At 38.9% G+C, this 17,951-nt stretch overlaps 1 protein-coding gene across 2 annotated transcripts; it reads left to right on the top strand.

The window, feature by feature from the left end:
- Positions 1–2,006: 2,006 nt before the first annotated feature.
- On the top strand, positions 2,007–16,386 carry LOC149547015 (replication protein A 70 kDa DNA-binding subunit A-like). Of its 2 annotated transcripts, none has more exons than XM_089791466.1 (3): positions 2,007–2,264; positions 4,063–4,336; positions 13,336–16,386. In XM_089791466.1, the coding sequence occupies exons 2-3, from the start codon at positions 4,071–4,073 to the stop codon at positions 15,743–15,745; spliced, it is 2,676 nt and encodes an 891-aa protein (XP_089647592.1). In that variant the 5' UTR covers positions 2,007–2,264; positions 4,063–4,070; the 3' UTR covers positions 15,746–16,386. The 2 variants fall into 2 exon arrangements, with proteins under 2 accessions (XP_089647592.1, XP_089647593.1); XM_089791467.1 differs by having other exon boundaries at positions 2,139–2,297.
- The last annotated feature ends 1,565 nt before the right edge of the window (positions 16,387–17,951 follow it).

Below are 17,951 nucleotides of genomic sequence, written 5' to 3'. Positions count from 1 at the left end.
CAGTGTTTCGAGCATGTATAGTTGAGTATCTGTGAGGATTATTGAAGGATTTTGGTGCAGATTTGAAGGCTTTTTATATTGGGGAGTCTATAAAGTTGCACAATTTCTTAATTTGTTTTTTCGCATATTTAAGAGTTTATGCTGCAAATTGGGAGGTTGTGGCATAAGTGTTTAGTCTTTTTGGCGGACTGGAGATGGCTATTTTGCAAGCTTTAAGATTTTAATTCATTTTTCTATTTTTTCTCGCCTTAAATTTGAGGTCCTTGGTGCAAATTTGGCGGACTTGCCATAGTTCGCCTTTCTTTTGGGACGACACAAGTTTTTTGGCAATTGAAAGCAAAAGTCCATTTTGAAGAAATTTTGAAAATGGGAAAAAGAAAGGAACAACAACTTGCAACCCTATGTAGGGTAGGGCGAAGGGTTAAACTCGATCTTTAAACATAAAAATCCATGACCACAATTTTGGTATAAAAATCCATGAAATCATGCAAAAATAAAAATCTATGACCACCCATCAACTTTGAAATCTAGAGTATTAATTGCAGAAAGGAACGACTGGGTCATTTGCATAGTAAGGTCCGATAAAGACCTTACCTGCTCGAAATTTGTCAAATCCCTAAGAATTTTGTGTGTCCATAGACACATTTGTAAAAATCTCCATCCCTCTCCTCTATTTTGCAATTTATTATGAACCTTCCATGAATTTGCTCGGTCCCTAATACAACAACCGGTCAATAAGCACACGGGTCAAAAAGATAAATTTAAAAATAAAATAAAATCTGCTAACCCTAAGATAGATTGAGAATTTGATAAAAATCATCTTAACCCTATGCTAGATTGAAGAATTGCAGAGGGTTTAAAACTTGCCAGTGACAAACAAAAACCATGCTGAACCCTTGGGTTGGAGAGATTAACTGGAGAGCACCTGCGGGAGTCCATGCTTTCACCCCCTTCCCTCCACGGCTCTAATTTATAGTTTACTTACAAATTAAGGCGAAAATCATGAAAAATGACAAGAAATATGTAGAATGCAGTAAATTACAACAATGATTTACCACTGTACATTGATTCACTTACCCTAAATGTGCCATAGTAGGCGTTGAACCCTACTGGAGTAGATGCATGAACAAGTGGATCTGCATACCCAATTCGCTGAAGGCTCAAACATTTAATATATAAAATCATAAACACCTCTGTGTCTTCTCCCATGGATTTGCAGAGCCGTTTTCATGTCTTCTCTCATGGAATTGCAGAGCCAGTATCATGTCTTCTCCCCTGAACTTGCATCTTTGCCAATCCTTGCCACACGACATGAGACATAACAATGACTGGTGGCGACAATGCATTCGATAGAGATGTAGGTTAATAGTTAGAATAGAAAATTAGGTTTAGGTTAGAAATGATTTAATAATATATTTTTGACTATTAGTTATTAACTCTCAAATAACCTTTAATATAATAATTTTTGTTATTTAATTAGATATTTAGTAATTAAATGTAGATCATATTCATTTATCTATAAATATTATATTATGTAACTAATAAAGTCTAAATGTTTATATAAGGTCTTATATATTGTCAATTAACATGCTAGAATGTTCAAGTTATGAGACTTTGATAATAAAAAATATGGGGTGTTAATTAACTATGAATGGTAGGGGATTCAAAAAATGGCAAATTGAACACTTTATACAATATTGAGTAAAATGGACATCAATTTTGATGGTGGTGACTCGAAACCTTAGTTTTAAACACTTAACTACTTGAAGAAGATGATGTAAAAAATTAGTCATTTTTTTATCGTTACGATATATTTTTAAGTCTGCGAAGTTAGGGTGCACAACTATTGGATCCTCTCCCCTAGTTAACGAGTCTCCTTCAAATGCCTTTCCCACAATCTTCTAAGACAATCTACCGCCAAATTATAATATTTGTCAAGAGTTGACGTGTCTTTACCAGCATCAACAAAAATGCCTATATATACAAAACTATGGTTTGCATTTAAGAGGGAGAATTTTCGTGCCTAGCTTTTTGTATTAGAAATGGATGGAAACAGGGCCCAAACAGCTTGAGATCAACGGTGGCCGTCACGGGAGGTGTCAAATACAGCGGAGATTCGTGGCGGGAAATTTCCGATCACTCAGAGCTTTGATATTCGAGCGGCAAAGAAACTATTTTTCGCTCATCGCAATCTAAATTTTTTCTCGAAAGATTATCTTCGCTCTTCCGAAGGCCTCAGAAAGATCTTTCCTCGGTGTGAAACGGTACATCTCGGCTCTTTGTAATTGTATTCTTCGGTATGATGAAGCTTAATTTGTTTACATTTCGCTGTACTGTTATTTTTGTTAGAGGGGTTTGAGGTTTTCTTCTTATTTTGAACCCTCGACCGAAATATTTGTAGGGTTTGAAAATGTAAACATGGGCTATCTGTTCATAGCATCTTAAGATTTTGCTCGTTTCTTAAAAAATGTAGGTAATGATTTTGTTTTAAGAAAGAATGTTAACAAAGCAAATGCATTGCTTTTTGCTCTCCTTTCTTTAGGTTAAAATATCGGTTCGTCTCTGCAGTCTCTGGTGTGACTTAGATGTATAGAATAGACGAGAGAAACTTAAAATTAAGCTAGGGCGAATTTTTAAGGGGTTTTGAGAAAGTTTGGGTTATTACAGCATATTGCGGTTGATCAGCCATTGAATGAAGAGATGTTTTTATGGTGACTTGAATCATAGATTAATACTAAAAAAGATCTGAAACAATAGTTAAAACTTTAAATCACATATTCGATGGGTAATGCAATGAAGAATCAAGGGCTTCTAAAAAAGGATTCGTCGAATTCCGAGATAATCGGGGTTAAAATGAAGGCATGTTTAGACCCCGAGATTTAGATTGTACGGAATGTAAAGAAAGCGTAAAAGGCAGATTGAAATGTAACTGCTTCCTAAATGAAAAATTTTCAGTAAAGCTTGGTTAAATAAAACCATATTGAGCCAGTGGGGATCAAAATGGAGGAGTTTTTGAAAATATATGACACCAAGATTGAAATTGTACGGTAGATAATGGAAAACAAGCCAAATGCAAGGCCAATATCACCACAAACTGTAGTCAGTAAGGTACAAAATTTTTATGTCAAGGAAAATATACAGAAATTTGGAGTTTATCACGTTAAAAAACGAAGACCTTTTTTTTCAACCTTAGTGGTATGATTAGAGATAAATCAAGAGCATATGGTAATAATTAAATTTATGTGACAATTAAAAAATGTCATTTCGAAGCAGACTAAGCTTTCTTTAAAGCTATGTAAACTAGGCTCAAAAATCAAGAAATTTATGGAAAATAATATTTAATCTGCAGTATGTCGGACTTAGCCTGGCTTAAAATGAAGGGGCTTTTTGAACATAGAAGACAGTTAAATCAGATTACTTGGCAAAAAGGCTCAAAAAATTTAAATTGCAGGGTGGGCAAAAAATCTAATATAGACTTGCCTTTTTTTACAGCTAGAAGGTGGTTAATCGGGCTTAAAATGAAACTTCTTTAATGAACAGAGGCTGTAGTTTAGGGATTAATAAAGATGACTTGGTGAAAATACAGTTTAACGTGTAAATTGTAGATTGGACAATAACTCTAAATGACTAAGATTTAGAATACCTGAAGTGAATTGAAATAATTCCGTTGAACCAAAAAAGGCTGAAGTGGTAGGTAGGAGTGACTTTTGAGTGGGAATGACTACGATGGATTAGATTCTGCTAAATGGATCTATATATTAAAAGTAAAGGTTTTAGGGAAAATGTTCCTTGTATTATAGTAAAGATGTTTGAATTACTTTTTTGGACAGGTGGAAATTAGAGTCAGATTTATGGGTTTTGATGAAAAGGTCATTGATTTTGTTTTATTTAGATTGTAGACTAATCTAAAGATTAAAATGCAATTTAGAGTGTGTTTTGTTGAACAGAGGATGAAGTTGTGTGAATGTTATTGAATACAAGGAGTATATGCTGAATGGAAGCTGCATTCATATGAATAATTTTCATTAATTAATTTGACTGCATTGTTTGGTAAACCTGCAGTTGAAACCATGGAGTCAAAGTTGACAATAAATGCCATTTCTCTCATGAATAACGGAGCCAAAGATCTTCAGCCAGTGGTACAAGTTTTGGACATCAAACAAATTGGACCTCAGGCCTCACAGGAACGGTACAGAACGGTTCTATCAGATGGGATACATATGCAGCAAGCAATGCTTGCTACACAGCTTAATGAATATGTCAAATCAGGAGGGATTCAGAAGGGGTCTATAGTTCAATTGACAGATTATATATGTAATACTGTGCAGAATCGCAAGTAAGTTTGGGTTCCCGATTTCTCTTTATGCTAGCTTAGGTATTTTAATATGCACTCATTGTTTGTTGAACATTTTCCATGAAGCTTTAATGCTCCATCTGTAAAACATATTTTTACCTTCGTTGTGTTTTATCTAAATTTATGAGCTCCACAAGTACTTTTTAAAAAAAAATAGCATGGATAAAAGTTGATATTATGGAGTGACTGACTTGTCATTAACCTCAGTTTTATCTTGGCGTTTTAACAAGTGTCAGTGTTTTAAGGATTAGTCATCCACACTCAACTCACAGAGATCATATCAGTGGTAATTTTCTGATTGCATCAATCAATCAAACATAAATTTTCTACAATCAGGAAGTACAGCAAAGGTCATGCCCAATAGTAAGTGCTGATACAAGCAATCCTGGCGTGGGTTTTCATATGCCATTTTGTGGTTGTGAGGCAATTATATTAGTCTGAAAATGAACAGTATTGGCCGGCATCCAATGTAATCTATTACACTTGTGAACTGTTTCTTGATTGGATTTTCCGTGGGTGACTGGATGCCTGGGTGGTACAGCTGCTGAAAACCCTAGATTTGGCTCCTCACCCTCATATTTGAGGCAAAATTCTGTAATGGGCACCCCTGGATGTCCCAAAAAACTAAACCAAATTGCTGAAAGGAATTATGTCAAACAGTTTGCATTCAACTTCTTAAAACCCCTTATAACTCCGGAAATCAAACGTTTATTTGTTTGTTGTGTTTCATGCATGGAATTGGTATCATACAACATAAACAAGAAAGGAACTACAATAATATGCAAAGTGGAAATGAACTGCTGCTAATAAAATGTTATTTTCAGAATTCATAAAACCAAATACATGGCAGATTTATCAACTCACTAATTACTTCAGCAATATTGTCATAATACTCCAGCCCATGCTTACGAACTTGCTGCTACAATACTTTGTCCTTCAATCAGTCCACTACCTTCGTAATACCATTCCCTCAAAGCGGCATAAGCGTCGGACAAGTAGTAAAGAAGATATGAGCAAAATACCAAATCTGTCTGTAGCCGGAAATGCAACTAAACTGCCTGATAATGAAGCCAAAAACAAAGAATTCCAAAGGCCAAACCCCAAGGGAATGACGTCTAGAATGTTACAAGAGAGGATAGACGTCCTCAAATGCCAAGAACTGAGCTGCAACTCACATACCAATTTCTTCTCATATTCAACCTGCCTAATGAAGCCACAGATGCTTCCTTTTATTCTATTCCCACGGGTCCGCTCAACTCATATGGGCAATGTGGGATAAAAGATGTGTAATATAAAACATATATTAAAATACCCCTTATGTCTCCCTTGGGTACACATCACCATAAAATAAATATTAAAGTAACACTTTAATATTTTACAATTAAATTAGACGTTACTTTAATAAAACTTCAGGCATTAAAATGTATTAGCAATCGAACTCCGAATAATGCGAGTGATAGCTCATCGGAAAGCTCTCACCGAGGAGTATCGAATCCAATCACCAAAATTGACCTGCAATGTGTCCTGCCGACTTACTAAAAATAGTAAGTATGCCTGAAACTGAGTAAATCAACTTCGTTTTGACCCAAACTGGAAATGACTAGGCCAAAACACTCCAAGATCCCATTAAACCCTTCGTTAGCCCTCGGGACCATGTAGAACAAGGCTAACGCACACACACTTGGTCAACTGCTAAAATGGGGACATTACAGTCCGCCCCCTTTGAAATTGCTTGTCCTCAAGCAATCTCAGTCCAGCCTACTGAATAACCTGCTCACTCTCCCATGTAGAATCTTCCTCCGGCAAGTCTTTCCATCTGACCAAATGCTCCTTCACTATCCTGCTTCTAAGCTTCCTCTCTCTGGTATCCAGAATAGCCTCAGGTACTAACACAAGCTTCCCCTCCTCATCCAAAGGGGGTAAATCTGCAGAAGGCACTACACTCTGACCAATGGCTTTCTTAAGCTTAGACACATGAAACACATTGTGCACTCGATTGCCTTCTGGAAGCTCAAGCTCATAGACGACTTTGCCCACTTTGCAAATCACCCTGTATGGACCATAAAATCTAGGTTTCAACTTTTCAGCTCTGCTCTTCTTGAGCGATGACTGTCTATATGGTTGTAGCCTCAAGTAAACCATATCCCCTACTTCGAAGCTGCGCTCTATTCGGTGCTGATCAACATACAATTTTTGTTGATTCTGGGCTTGTTGTATATTCTCTTTGAACACTTTCAGGATGTCCTGACCATCCTGCAATAAGTTTTTGGCTTTGGGCACTCTACTGTCCCCCAAAACTAAATCCATGAAGCTAGGTGCTTCATAACCATAGAGTGCCATGAAAGGAGTCATCTTGATGGACATATGATAAGTGGTGTTATAACAATACTCTCCCATATGCAACCATCTGATCCAAGCCTTTTGTTGTGTAGTTACATAGTTCCTCAAATATCCTTCCGCCCATTTATTCACAATCTCTGTTTGCCCATCTGTTTGCGGATGATAACTAGTGCTAGGTGTAAGATCTGTACCACACAACCTAAACAACTCTTGCCAAAAAACACTCATAAACTTACTATCCCGGTCGCTGACAATGAATCTGGGCAACCCATGTAACCTGAATATCTCTTTAAAGAAAAGCTCTGCCACCTGTGCTGCTGTGTAAGTGGACAGAATAGCAATGAAGTGAGCAAACTTCGTCAAGCGGTCCACCACCACATAGATGCAATCCCTTCCCTGTACTCGTGGTAAACCAGTGATGAAGTCCATCGAAATACTTTCCCATTTCCTATCAGGAATGGGCAAGGGCTGTAATAAACCTGCAGGAAATGTGTGTTCTCCCTTATTCTGTTGACAAACCACACACTCCTTGACATACCTCTGAACATCATCCTTGAGCCCTTTCCATGAAAACCGCTCTCGGATCTGCCTGTAGGTCTTGAAGACCCCCGGATGTCCAGCTGTGGGTGCATCATGAAATGCTTTCAGTATCGCCTCTCTCAAATGTGATGATGGAATCAAATAAACCCTGTCCTGAACTCTGATCAATCCATCTATCACCTCATAGCGATCATCCTGTATGGTACCTGAAATCAATCCAGAAGCCCAAGCATCTCCGACATACTCTGCTATAATCCGATCTCTCCAATCTCCTGAAATCTCTGCCAGAGCACATAAGTGAGGTCTCCGAGATAAGGCATCAGCCACCACATTTTTCTTACCTTTGACAAACTCTATGTCAAAGTCATAAGCCTGCAATTTAGTCACCCATTTTTGTTGCCGGTCATTAAGATCACGCTGGCTCATGAAGTATTTAATACTGTTGTGATCAGTCTTGATCACAAAACGTCCACCTACCAAATATGATCGAAATTTGGCCAATGCATGCATTATGGGCAACATCTCCCGGTCATAGACAGAATAACTTTTCTCAACTCCTCGGAGCTTCCTACTCTCGAATGCAATGGGATGCTTCTCCTGCATCAATACTGCTCCAATCTCATCACCTGATGCATCACAATGAAGCTCAAAAGGCTTCGTGAAATCCGGTAGAGCTAGAACTGGACATGAAGACATTACCTGCTTGAAATGCTCAAAACACCTCTGTGCTGCCCCTGTCCACACGAAGGCTCCTTTTCTGGTAAGATCTGTCAAGGGTGTAGCAATCTGTGAGAATCCCTTAACAAACCTCCTATAAAAACCACATAAACCAAAGAATCCCTTAAGCTGTGTAAGGTTTGTGGGAGTAGGCCATTCTACAATAGCTCTAATCTTTTCGGGATCAACCCGAACGCCATCTGCACTAATGATATGCCCCAGGTAAAGGAGCTCAGTCATGCCAAACTCACATTTAGATTCCTTGGCATACAATGACTCTCTCTCCAGAATAGATAACACCTCCTCTAGATGATGTAAGTGCTCCTCCCAGGTCTTACTGAAGACCAAGATGTCATCAAAGAAGATCAAGACAAATCTCCTCAGCTGCTTCCTGAATACCTGGTTCATACAACTTTGAAATGTAGCAGGTGCATTGGTTAGACCAAATGGCATAACCATGAACTCAAAGTGGCCATAGTGACATCGGAAGGCTGTTTTCTCAATGTCCTTTGCTCTCATCCTGATCTGATGGTATTCGGATCGCAAATCAATTTTGGTGAAGAAGCATGCCCCATGCAACTCATCAATCAGCTCATCAATCCTAGGAATGGGATACCTGTTTTTAATTGTTTTCTTATTCAGTGCCCTGTAATCGATGCACATGCGCATCGTCCCATCCTTCTTCTTTACCAATACTACTGCTGAAGCAAAAGGGCTCTTACTGGGCCTGATATGCCCCATCTCCAACAAATCCTTAATCGCCTTCTCTATCTCATCCTTGTGTTTCTTAGGATGACGATAGGGAGTAATCATAACTGGTTTGGCTCCCTCCTCGAGCTCAATAACATGTTCCATCCCTCTGTCAGGAGGAACCCCATGAGGAATATCGCTAAATACTTTAGCGTGTCTATCGAGTATCTTCTGGACATCTAGTGGATGACTCTTTTCTTGTGGCTCTGGTGAAGTTGGCATAATGTGGCACTCTGCCGCCCACTCTATGTCATCATGACGAAAAAGTCTCTGCATTCTCCTCAAGGACACTATTCTGCAACCTCCATCTGAAAGCCCTCTAAGTACCACAGTTCTCCCCTCATGCTGGAATCTCATCTCCAATTTCGCTAGATTGAGTGTGAACTCAACTAGTGAAGCCATCCATGTCATGCCGAGGATGACATCATAATCTCCCATGTCCACAACATAGAACTCATCCTCCAACTCGTAGCCATCTCCAAACCTAATGCGAAGATTAGATATCTTTCGAGTGCATAATAACTTATCACCGTTAGCCACCATGACTCTAAACCCATCATGCTCCTCTGTCTGTAACCCTCTCCTGGCTACCAACTGTGCATCTATGAAGTTATGTGTAGCCCCAATGTCAATAAGAGATATCACTTTCTGCCCCTGGATAGTACCCCTGACCTTAAATGTGATTGCCTTTTGGGCCCCTGTCAAGCGTGCCAACGATCTATCATCCTTAGGAATGTTGCTCTCCTCTATAGTGTTACCCTCATCTGAATCGGAGTGCTGATCCTCCCCTTCTGACTCTGACTCTTCTGCTGAAAAATACTCCATTTGATTTGCCTTAGCCTTGAGAGAACATTTATGAGATAAGTCCCAAGGCTCTCTACAATGGAAGCACAGCTTCTTCTTTCGAAGTTCATTCAAGGTTTCATTGTCTAGTCCTTTTGATCCTTCTTTGGGTTTGCTATACTCTTTTTGAAATGATTTTTTGTTTTTGTCCTTGCGGTAGGAAGAATCTGTTGAATGGTTTTTTCCTTTGTATACCGAAGGGGTTAAATCTCGTGCCTTTTTAGTTGCTTCAGCTAACGTGAGTGGATCATGTCCCTTCACCCAACCTCGTAATGGATCAGCAAGACCATCACAAAATAACACCACCAATCTCCTAGGAGAGATATCAGTAACAAGTACAGACAAGCGCTGAAATTCGGCAATGTAAGCATCCACAGAACCTGACTGTTTTAACTGTGCTAGCTCCTTGAAATGTAACTCGGGATCCTTAGTGTCAAATCTCCCAATCAATGTTTCAGTGAATTCCTCATAGGATGTAATCTGATTAGGCCCCAAAGTCACCATGCCATGATGCCACCATTCATGTGCAATGCCATCCAAGTGCATAGCCGCATACTTGATAGCCTCCTCCTCAGGCATAGGATTTAGCTGCAAGTATGTATCTACCTTCTGCACCCAAGCTCGTGCAGTCATCTTCCCTGAAGCATCATAATAAGGTAAAGAAAGTTTTCCAACTTTCTTCCTCAGCGCAAAGTTTTGATTCCTCCCTCTTGCTTTAGGCATGTGTCTCATCCTCAAGTCCATATAATCTCTAAGAGAAATATCCGCCTGAAACTCTGGTCCACTAGCCTCCCAGTCCCTCCTGAACTGATCCTGTAACTCGGTAATTTGCGGTTCGTTTACTGGATGAACCGGATCTCTGGGTGGAAAAGTGGGTAGAAGAGGTCTCGAGCTCACAGTCCGTGCTGGGCGTGCAACGTGTCTAAAGTTATCAGCCTCATTCCCATTGTTGCCGTGTCCATTATTACCATTAATGTTATTCTCAGGACCATTGTTGTTGCCTTGGCCTTCATGGTTATTGTTTCCCCCGTTGTTATTGTTTCCCTCGTTGTTATTGTTTCTATTGTTGGCATCACCTGGATTAATATTGACACCCATCTGTCTAGCCATGAGCTGCAACATCATGTCCATTCGCCTATTCTGCTCCTGCTGCATACGCTGCCCCTGCTCTAATGTATCCAGTAACTGTCGGAACAGTACCTCCCCTTGATCTGGACCAGCATTTCTGCCTCCGCCTAATCCTGTATTCCTGTCATCTCGATCACCCATATTATTGTCCTGATCACAGAATATCTCCTCTGTGTCTGTATGGTTGAATTCAATGTCCCCCTGCACGGATGTACTAGATTGTTTGCTTTGCAAGTCTGAAATCTTATTTTGTCTTGCTCTGGTATCGCGGAAATTATAAGACCCCTGTCGCATGCTCAAACATAAATGCTTAGCTTGTGTTTTTTACTTACTTTTTCCCTCTATCCGGCTGTTCCAAATTCCCTATAAGACCTCCACAGGATGGCAGGACTTATAGCTCTGATACCACTGTAATGGGCACCCCTGGATGTCCCAAAAAACTAAACCAAATTGCTGAAAGGAATTATGTCAAACAGTTTGCATTCAACTTCTTAAAACCCCTTATAACTCCGGAAATCAAACGTTTATTTGTTTGTTGTGTTTCATGCATGGAATTGGTATCATACAACATTAACAAGAAAGGAACTACAATAATATGCAAAGTGGAAACGAATTGCTGCTAATAAAATGTTATTTTCAGAATTCATAAAACCTAATACATGGCAGATTTATCAACTCACTAATTACTTCAGCAATATTGTCATAATACTCCAGCCCATGCTTACGAACTTGCTGCTACAATACTTTGTCCTTCAATCAGTCCACTACCTTCGTAATACCATTCCCTCAAAGCGGCATAAGCGTCGGACAAGTAGTGAAGAAGATATGAGCAAAATACCAAATCTGCCTATAGCCGGAAATTCAACTAAACTGCCTGATAATGAAGCCAAAAACAAAGAATTCCAAAGGCCAAACCCCAAGGGAATGATGTCTAGAATGTTACAAGAGAGGATAGACGTCCTCAAATGCCAAGAACTGAGCTGCAACTCACATACCAATTTCTTCTCATATTTAACCTGCCTAATGAAGCCACAGATGCTTTCTTTTATTCTATTCCCACAGGTCCGCTCAACTCATATGAGCAATGTGGGATAAAAGATGTGTAATATAAAACATATATTAAAATACCCCTTATGTCTCCCTTGGGTACACATCACCATAAAATAAATATTAAAGTAACACTTTAATATTTTACAATTAAATTAGACGTTACTTTAATAAAACTTCAGGCATTAAAATGTATTAGCAATCGAACTCCAAATAATGCGAGTGATAGCTCATCGGAAAGCTCTCACCGAGGAGTATCGAATCCAATCACCAAAATTGACCTGCACTGTGTCCTGCCGACTTACTAAAAATAGTAAGTATGCCTGAAACTGAATAAATCAACTTCGTTTTGGCCCAAATTGGAAATGACTAGGCCAAAACACTCCAAGATCCCATTAAACCCTTCGTTAGCCCTCGGGACCATGTAGAACAAGGCTAACGCACACACACTTGGTCAACTGCTAAAATGGGGACTTTACAAATTCTTCAATATTGGAGCCTCAGTTTGACAAATTGTTGTAACTGTGATTGATCTGGATGTAACTGTGCTACTAGGATCGCTGTTTGCTGTGATCTGCCTTCTAATGCCTCTCATAGATAACTCAGGTCTGAATTGTTACCCTTCAATAACTATCCAATACTAATTGCTGTAAGATATTAGGTTTGATGAAGAACTCAGGAACTCCTGCATCTGACTGGCGAGATCTTTACCTGCAGTCGATAGCAGCATTGTTGATCCTTCTTATTTTTCCCCTATAGGGTTGCCTCAATACAATCAGCACCTCCACGTCATAATTGTTTGAACAGTCCATAACCTAACCTCAGACGAATCAAATTTCTTGGATGCAAGTCAGACGCATGGTGGACCAAATTTCATGGATGCAATTCAGGCCCATGGTGGACAAACTTGTGCATTAAAAACTGATCCTGCTGTCTAAATTCAGATATAACATTTAATAGTGGAGGAGTTTTGACCTCACCTCATAGTGCTCAATAACATAGGGTTTTGTCCCAGTAGGAGCAGACCATTTGCAACACAAAAACAATTGTCATCCAAAAGCTGCCTCAGTGTCCAGTGAACTGTTTTCATATAGAACTGGTGAATAATTCCCTAGGGTCTAAATTTGTGCCCCATATAGCAAAATTAAGTCTAGTCTTAATTCAATTTGATTTTAGATAAATTTTATATCTAAATATTTATTAACTAATATTAATCTTATACTTACTGTGGTGTTCAAAAAGACCTTTTCTTAAAGTGGAGTACTTGAGGCTGACCTAGCTTGGAAGATATCCGGCACAAATTGTGTCACATCCTTAATTCATAGCTTAATGTGAATGATGATTGCTGCATAATATTACATATCTACTAGCCTGCCAATTTACAGTAAAAATTTCCTTGCATTGTATGATCTATGGTCTTATTTCTATGCACAATGTCACGGAAGTATTTGGAAGTGATATACTTCTGAATTTTAATATGAATGCACAATGTCACGGAAGTATTTGGAAGTGATATACTTCTGAATTTTAATATGAAGTTTGGCTTTGAACCCTGATAATTACTTGTCATCATATGGTGCTGGCACTGATGTGTTTTTATTCATGCATCTTTGCAGGATCATTATAGTTTTGAACATGGCAGTTGTAGCTCTTAATTGTGATATAATTGGTGAACCAAGGCCAATGGTAGATGCAAATGGTCAGCAGCAGCAGAGAGTTTCCATGCCAGTTCAACAGCCACCCCAGGGCCAGGCTTCCCCACAGGCTCAACCGCCGCAACCATATGCTGGCTTGTACAATGCAGGGTCAAGGGCAGGGCCAAACCCAAATCCAGTGTCCCCAGCAATGAATGGGGTTTATCAAAAGAGTGAGCATGGCATGGGGACATCATGTCCACCTCATATGGCTGCTACCGGGTCATATGACAAGCCTGCTCAGCCATTCATAAACTCAGTACAAAACCCTTCAAATAGTGGGCTTGGTGTGGGAGCTGGCAGAGGAATGACTGCTCAGACAAATATGTATGGCCGTCCAGCTAGTAACTCTTCCTATCAGCTACCTTCTATGTATTCTAACAGAGGACCCATGGCAAGAAATGAAGCACCTCCGAGAATTATTCCTATTTCTGCTTTGAATCCTTACCAGGGCCGGTGGACTATCAAAGCAAGAGTTACTGCCAAGGGAGATCTTCGTCGTTTTAATAATGCAAAAGGAGATGGGAAAGTTTTTAGCTTTGACCTTCTTGACTCTGAAGGAGGAGAAATACGCATAACATGCTTTAATTCTGTTGCAGACCAATTTTATGATCGTATTGAGAATGGAAGAGTATACATGGTTTCCAAGGGAAGTCTGAAACCAGCACAGAAAAATTTCAACCACTTAAACAATGAATGGGAAATTTTCTTGGAGTCTACTTCAACTGTAGAAGCTTGTTTGGAAGAGGACAACTCCATTCCACAGCAGCATTACAACTTCAAGCCAATCAGTGCAATTGAGCACATGGAAAATAATGCAATGGTAGACATTATTGGTATTGTTATCTCAATCAATCCTTCCAGCACCATAATGAGAAAAAATGGAACAGAGACTCAGAAAAGAACGCTTCAGATAAAGGACATGTCAGGGTGCAGTGTTGAAGTAACAATGTGGGGCGCATTCTGCAACAAGGAGGGCCAACAACTTCAAGAAATGTGTGATTCAGGAGCCTTCCCGATCTTGGCTGTTAAGGCTGGCCGAATAAGTGATTTTAGTGGGAAATCTGTGGGAACAATCTCTACCAGCCAGCTTTCTGTAAATCCAGATTTTCAAGAAGCACACCAATTAAGAGAATGGCATGATAAAGGGGGAAGGAACATTGCACCTCAGTCCTTATCCAAAGAAGGAGCTGGTGGTGGCAGGGTTGACATGCGAAAGATGGTGTCCCAGATTAAAGATGAGGGACTTGGCAGATCTGAGAAACCTGATTGGATATCAGTCAAAGCAACTGTATCTTTCATTAAGGTTGATAATTTTTGCTACACTGCTTGCCCCTTGATGGTTGGAGACAGGCAGTGCAACAAGAAAGTCAATAACTTTGGAGATGGAACCTGGCATTGTGAAAGATGTAATAATAGTTTCGCTGAATGTGATTACAGATACCTGCTTCAAATTCAAGTGCAAGATCACACTGGATTAACATGGGTTACTGCTTTTCAAGAAGCAGGGGAAGAAATCATGGGGATCCCGGCTAAGCAATTGTACATGTTGAAGAATGAAGAACAAGATGACAGTAAATTTGGGGAAATAATTCGAAAGGTTCTTTTCAACCAGTTTTTGTTTAAACTGAAAGTAAAAGAGGAGACATTCAATGATGAACAGAGAGTGAAGTCGGTTGTTGTGAAATCAGAAAAAGTGGATTATTCATCTGAGAGTAAAATTTTACTAGATTTTATTGGCAAGCTTTCTAGAGGAGAACCTATTAGTGGGACATCAGCTGCTGCAACAAATTTGGGAACCAATGCAGGATATGGAAACCCTGGATATGCTGCCATGGGAAGTATTTCAGGCAGTAGCTTCGGTGGCAATGGACTGGAAACAAATCAAGGAGGTGGATACTACGGTAATTCAAGTGGTTATGGAGGAGTGCCAAATGCGAGTTCATCTCCTATTTCATGTTACAAGTGTAAAAGAGGTGGTCATTTTGCAAAGGATTGCCCTAATAGTATGGATGGTTATTCTGGGGGCGGACTCAATAGTGGATATGCAAATTCTGGGGCAAATACAAGCTCTACATCATGCTATAAATGTGGTCAAGCTGGTCATTTTGCAAGGGAGTGTCCTAGTAGTTCGGGTGGTTCTTCTGGGGGCAGTCTCAGCGGTGGGTACACAAATTCTGGGGCAAATTCAGGTTCTACTTCTTGCTATAAATGTGGTCAGTCTGGTCACTGGGCAAGAGAATGTCCAGGTCCAGCTGGGGCTCAAGCAACTTATGGTGGAGTTGCAACAGCCGGCTATGGAATGAGAAGTGGTGGCTACGGTGGTTATTGAACAGGATCAATGCATAATTTTGTCATCAATCAGTTTTTTATAGTTTTGGCCTGTGGGATGTGATAATTGGCTGCGTTGCCTTAGTTTTGATGTTCAACCTGCCTTGAAATTTGACATTGGAGTTGGGTTTTGAAGGAAATGTGCATAAGTTTTTAGGTGAAATTAACAGCAAAATAATTAATTTTCCATTCCCAAAGACATAGGCAGGTGATTGGGCAGTATGCCATGCACGCATATTGGCTTTAGAAGGTTCTATTAGTCTAGGCGGTCGTGCTTTTAGATCTATTGCTGTTTTTGCCAAATTAAGGTGAATTTACTGAACCGTTCGTTCTCTTTCTGCTTAAATCTCCAGTAGAGCGTATATGCACCAGGTGTACATTTGTTTTTGTTGGGACATAAAACTACCACATCACATGTTTTAGGAATTTGAAGGCTAAAAGGCTGGGATGGTAACATATAAACATGAAATAGACATGAATTTTATTAAATTTTCTTGTAAGAATCTTCCGTATGGTATCATTCTCTATTAGATTGGAACTTTCGGATTATGCAGTACATTCCTGTCTGAGTGTACTCAAACCCATTTTAAAATCATGTATGAATTTTTTCTGTAAGTTTGAGCTACTGTATATGCGTTTGCAGCTGAGCTTCTAAATTCTTTCAGGGCAATTGTTTCTTGTTTACGAATTGGATGGGATATATTTAATCATTCTGTGCTTAGAACCTTCTGACGTTTTGGGTACAGAAAAAGCATCATCTTTTTCTTCTGTTATGGACCACACAGGCGTGGGAAGTGCCAAGGCACATTGTTTTAATGTAACCAGGCAATTTTCATAGTAGCTACTCTAATTTTTATTTGCATGGGGTTAATCATGCTTAATTTGATGCTTATTTTATTGGGATGTTGTGTTTATCTCGTGTCAATGATTTGGTCCTTGGATGCTTTTTGATGGCAAGGGTTTATTTGTTGTAAAATTGCAAATATCTATTATCTGACAGTGTGATAGAAGAACATTTGGCTTCTTTGATGACAGTTAATTTTCAAAAAAAATTTGAAAAAGGGAAATTGAGGGATGCTAATTGTTTGAGTACACATTGTAGTTGCTTGAATTGACTATCTAGGACGATCTCTATATAACTCTAGATGCTTAATTCAAAACTTTTGTTGCACAAACTAATGGCCAATATGCATATCCATGTATAGTAACTCTACAGAATGAAAATTTTAAAAAGTGAAATTAGAGTGGCCAGAATGTGAAACCTATTTAATCCGAAGGATGAGACTAGGTGCAGGTTTAAGATTTAGCATAAGAGAGCAAGAGGTTTAAGATGAAGAGTTTTAGACTTGTGACTGTACTTTGTTATGAATTGGAAGATTTAGCATTAGAGAGCAAGAGGTTTAAGATAAAGCCTTTGGCATTACAGTTTTCCAGAAGGGTCAAATCAGATGTTAAAATTGCGGTGGTGCAGGGAAAAGTGTAAAGACTTCGGTGTGTAAAGATCCATTTTAAAAAGTGCGAGCTTTTTGTTCTAATGAAGAAATGTGTGAAAATGCATATTAATTAAATATAGAACTTAATGATCAAGTTATCTTTAAATTATGAATTATGCTAGAGCAATATAAGAATAAAAGGAAAATGAAATTTTAAAAATAATCCTGATATACCAGTAAGCATGATTGGTGAGTTAAAATTGCATAATTTGAATATACTTCTCTTTTTGTGCAGTGGATCTTGAAAGACTCCTAATTTCACCATGAGTGAGAAAGTCTCCTAATTTCACCATGAGTGAGAGCAAGTTCTTTTATATATATATATATATCTTTGTTTGCATTGGATCTAGAAAGTCCACTAAATTCACCTTGAGTGAGAGGAAGTTGTGTGCGTGTGTAGTGGTTGAAAGCTATTGTTATATTATGTGAAAAGAAGTGGTAGACAAAGAGGTTAACCAATGATTTTGGTGTACTTTGGTGTATAGGAGTAATTTTTATAGTAAAAATCATTGTTGTTACAGTGCCAACTTGCATGATGCACAAGTGGCAATGACAATGATTTATGATTATGAAGTATTTTATAAGTGATCGTAATTAGATAAATGAGAGTTTTTTTTTTTTTGGGGAAGCTAAGCTAAGTGATGCTAGATAAATGAAAATGCATCATATGATGGTAATACAACGTATGGATATATTGATCATGTATAGATGATA

The sequence above is a fragment of the Cupressus sempervirens genome, chromosome 7, assembly GCF_028749045.1.
Source record: "Cupressus sempervirens isolate cs-2001-9-10 chromosome 7, ASM2874904v1, whole genome shotgun sequence".
Taxonomy (NCBI): domain Eukaryota; kingdom Viridiplantae; phylum Streptophyta; class Pinopsida; order Cupressales; family Cupressaceae; genus Cupressus; species Cupressus sempervirens.
The sequence above is the reverse complement of the archived record's forward strand: the minus strand, read 5'-3'. Positions and strand labels throughout refer to the sequence as shown.